General features: G+C 40.1%; 1 protein-coding gene across 1 annotated transcript in view; it reads left to right on the top strand.

Moving 5' to 3' along the window:
* Window positions 1-2,572: 2,572 nt before the first annotated feature.
* bcl6ab (BCL6A transcription repressor b) overlaps window positions 2,573-3,754 on the top strand; it is a 7,080-nt gene continuing 5,898 nt past the window's right edge. The window contains exon 1 of the mRNA XM_034888132.1: window positions 2,573-2,673. Within this exon, the coding sequence (XP_034744023.1) occupies window positions 2,643-2,673 (31 nt within the window). The 5' untranslated portion in view covers window positions 2,573-2,642. The remainder of the gene's footprint in view (window positions 2,674-3,754) is intronic.

The following is a 3,754-nucleotide window of genomic DNA, read 5'->3' as shown; positions in this document are numbered from 1 at the left end:
GATCAAACTATTGCTTCTTTCAAAGGATGTGAAGATGAACAACCCACAGAAACTTGGGCCACTAAAGATAACCGCAGGGGAAAAAACCATCAAGAGTGAAACCATTAACTAGAAATAGACCTCTTTGTTGCCATAGCCACCTGAACAGCTATAATTTAGACCTGTTGAGTTGCATTGCACATTTATTTTACCGGGGAAAATTCAGTCTGAGCATTTTTTCTTTTCTGCAACATACGTAGTAAAAATAATGATGTGAAACGTTGCTGTTTTCCTCCTAAAAGCTCATTTTGGACAGTTTTATGTGTGGCTAATAATTATAGCAGTAACATTACATGTGTGTAGAAGACTTCTATGAACAATATGCTAAACAAATATATAAATAATACATAAATAAATAATAAATGACCTATGACATTGTAACCACTTCCGGCCCTGATAATGATCCTTGTGGGATTTTTAAAATTTAGAAGCTACTTTATCATTGCATGGTTAAAAACAAAGCGGTTTGCAGTGGCAATGTGATTTGTTGAAAATAAGCATGCACAAGATCACTGTTGATAATAGGCATGCGGTAATATTAGCTAAGCGTCACTGCAGCCCACTGTGGCGGTGAAAGGGGATGTCAACAGATTGTGATGCTAGCCTACATGTTCAAAAACACAGAAAACCCTTGTTTTCATGAATAGATTAGACTGAATCAAGAAGGTAAAATAGGGTGAAATATAACTACGTGCAACGTGTTTAACGTGTGCAGGGTTGCTAAGGTTATCTGTACATTTTAACAGGTTACAGAATAGATCAAGGCAACACTTTGCACGAAGCACACAATATCCTATGTAGTTACTAAGGAACTAGTAAGGACCACACAATCTTTCTTGAAGGAAATAAAACACTGGTTTTATGCCATTTAGCAGCTGATTTGGTGTTAATCAGGAACAGGTCATTAGGAAAAGGGTCAGATATCTAGGAACATGTCATTACACACTGGTTCATTATAGCCAACATAGCAGTCTGTTCTTCATTATCTTATCATTAAATTGGTTGACATAATTTATTACATAGTTCTTGATCCAGATTTTCAGGAACATCAGTTGTTTATTAAAGAGCAGTTAGTTCCTGATTTCTTGCCCCATTCATTAGTAACTACACTCATATAAGGATTCTGTGTTACCCAGATGACTAGCTATACAGCTGTGACGTTAAACAGGAAGTGGTGGGAACATGGACAAGGGCAAGTGAGCCTTTTGGAGAATTGATGACTTTACACACACACACACACACCCACCCACACAAACACACAGCTATCTATAACCTGCATAACATTAAAGGTCCCGTGACATGGTGCTCTTTGGACACTTTTACGTAGAACTCAGTAGTCCCCCGATACTGTATCTGCAGCTTATTTCCCAAAATTCAACCTTGGAGCAGAATTTCAGCCACTAGATTCCCACAATGAGCTGTCCTTGGGATGTGTCCTTTCTGAGTCTGTAGCTTATCAGGAGGAGAGGGGGTTCAAGGTGGAGGCTGGGGGTGTGGCCTTGACCAACATACCCCTTGGTCGTTTGAATGATATCCTTCTCTCATGTGTAGGCCAAATCCTCTGGGCAGGCAAAGCAGAGGGAGGGGAGGTAACCTTGCCCTGTATGACCTCGTAAGGAGCAAGATTCCTGATCGGCCAATCTGAGCTTTCATTTTCTCAAAATGCAGAGCAGGATACCCAGGGCTTGGTTTACACCTATCGCCATTTCTAGCCACTGGCAGCAATATGGCATAGGCAGGCTGGGGGAACTCATATTAACGTTAAAAAACCTCATAAAGTGACACTTTCATGCCACGGGACCTTTAAAAATAGGACGCACATACTCTCAGATGAGAGATCAATTTTAACACAAAGTTAATTGTCAGTAGGTCTATTGCGGAATTCCCCAGGAGGCTAATCAAATGTTTACTGTACATGTAGGCTGCTTTAAGAGAAAGTATTCACATAAACATATTGCCAGGAAATGTATTACTTTTTTTAAGTGTTTTTTTTAATCAATATAAACAGCTGAAGCATTGCTCTGGGCCAAAGCAGAAACTACAGGTCTACAGTTCAGTATCAACATTGCAACTTTAACCACTTTAAAAAATGCAGCTATCGGAGCGAGCAACATTTAAATCAGGTACAAATGTGGTGGGGAGATGTTAAAGAAGAAAAACTTAATATGGGGGCATTCTATTTCAAATTATTAGAAGATAAGATGACTGACTTTTCTCAAATCTTGATAGCACCTCAGGTAAGTTTACACATGGGGTTTAGAGCGACAACATGCTCTCATATTCCCCATGGTATTTATAACTCTGTCAGCTGACCTTGCACTTGGACCCACCCACTACAAAGGGGAGATGAACCAAATAGGATACAAACAAACAAACTGCAGAAATCTCAGACATATTCTATAGAAACCCTACTAATATGTTAAATGAATAAGTAAAATTGAGCAGACATATATTATGCCTGGACAATACTGACGGCAGAGGGTTGAAAGGACACACATGGCGGCGAGCCACTCCCCCGCCTAGCAGATAATGGTACGGCCCTCTGTTGAAATTCCGAGAATTGAGCTGCACTGTTTCTTAGAACTGGATTCTCAGAACTGGTGATGCACAGAGTTTCGAGGAAACTTTTACAAGGTGACTTTTTTTTCCTTCCTATTTTTTCAGCATTAGGTCAGAAGTGTTGTGAAGTAGCAGATGCTCGTGTGGCTGCTGCCGGGCTGGACTATTTTTTTTTTTTTAATATTTTGTGATAACTTTAAGCTAGAAGTGAACTAACTTTAACAGATTTAAACTATGAGAGTTGACTTTGACAGCGGAACTGTCTTTGATTGTGTTTTATTTAGACGGAAGTGTGGATTACATTTGATCAGTTGTAATGCTTGTGATTCTGCCGTTAGACTGAAAGCAGCAGTTGTGCGACATTAACCTTTACTCTTCCTTCAGGCAGCAGTTTCTAGTTAACGTTCTAGCTTATTGTTGTATTATAGCATTGTCCCGGTACGCTACAAAAGTGGCGTAACGGGACTCTTTGGTCTGGTTCTGTCACATCTAAATTTCTCTGCGCATTTCTTATATCAAGAAACAATCTTTTCACTAAACCTAGCCTAATGTCTCAAGACAGAGCCGATGACTTTACATCAATATTTCCAATCGAGCAAACACTCTTTAAAGCACATGATTAAAGTAGGCTGCAGAACAGTCCCCCGACATGGTGGCTTAATGCTGTTTCTAAAGTTGAGCGGACTTGTGCTGGCCTGCTCGGTGCTTTACAGCCAAAGTTACGCAGCAACAAAACAACCCCTCCTTGGAGTCACATCCTACGAAATCATGCTGTTAGTCTAATATTTGAAGTTAAGAGATAATTCGATAAAATAGTTGAGTAGGAGGAAATAAATGTTAATAGGTCAAATGAGAGGAGTTCTACTTATATCGGGGAACAGGAAACCTCTCTGTGTACTGGCAACCTAATCTGCACAGCCAGGACGGAATGTGCTCAACGTCAAACACGTTTACAACCTACAGGCTGCCAGCGCTTCGGTCTGCTGTTACACGCTGGGAGACTGCAGCGAGCGCAGACATGAGCACATTACAGGCTATACTCACATTAGTTCTCCTTATGTCAGCAATGTAGGATCGCAATGTAGGAGATATATATATGTATATGTATGTGTGTGTGTGTGTGTATGTATGTATTTATATATGTGTATGTAAACAT

This window comes from Etheostoma cragini, chromosome 12 (genome assembly GCF_013103735.1).
Source record: "Etheostoma cragini isolate CJK2018 chromosome 12, CSU_Ecrag_1.0, whole genome shotgun sequence".
Taxonomy (NCBI): domain Eukaryota; kingdom Metazoa; phylum Chordata; class Actinopteri; order Perciformes; family Percidae; genus Etheostoma; species Etheostoma cragini.
The sequence above is the reverse complement of the archived record's forward strand: the minus strand, read 5'-3'. Positions and strand labels throughout refer to the sequence as shown.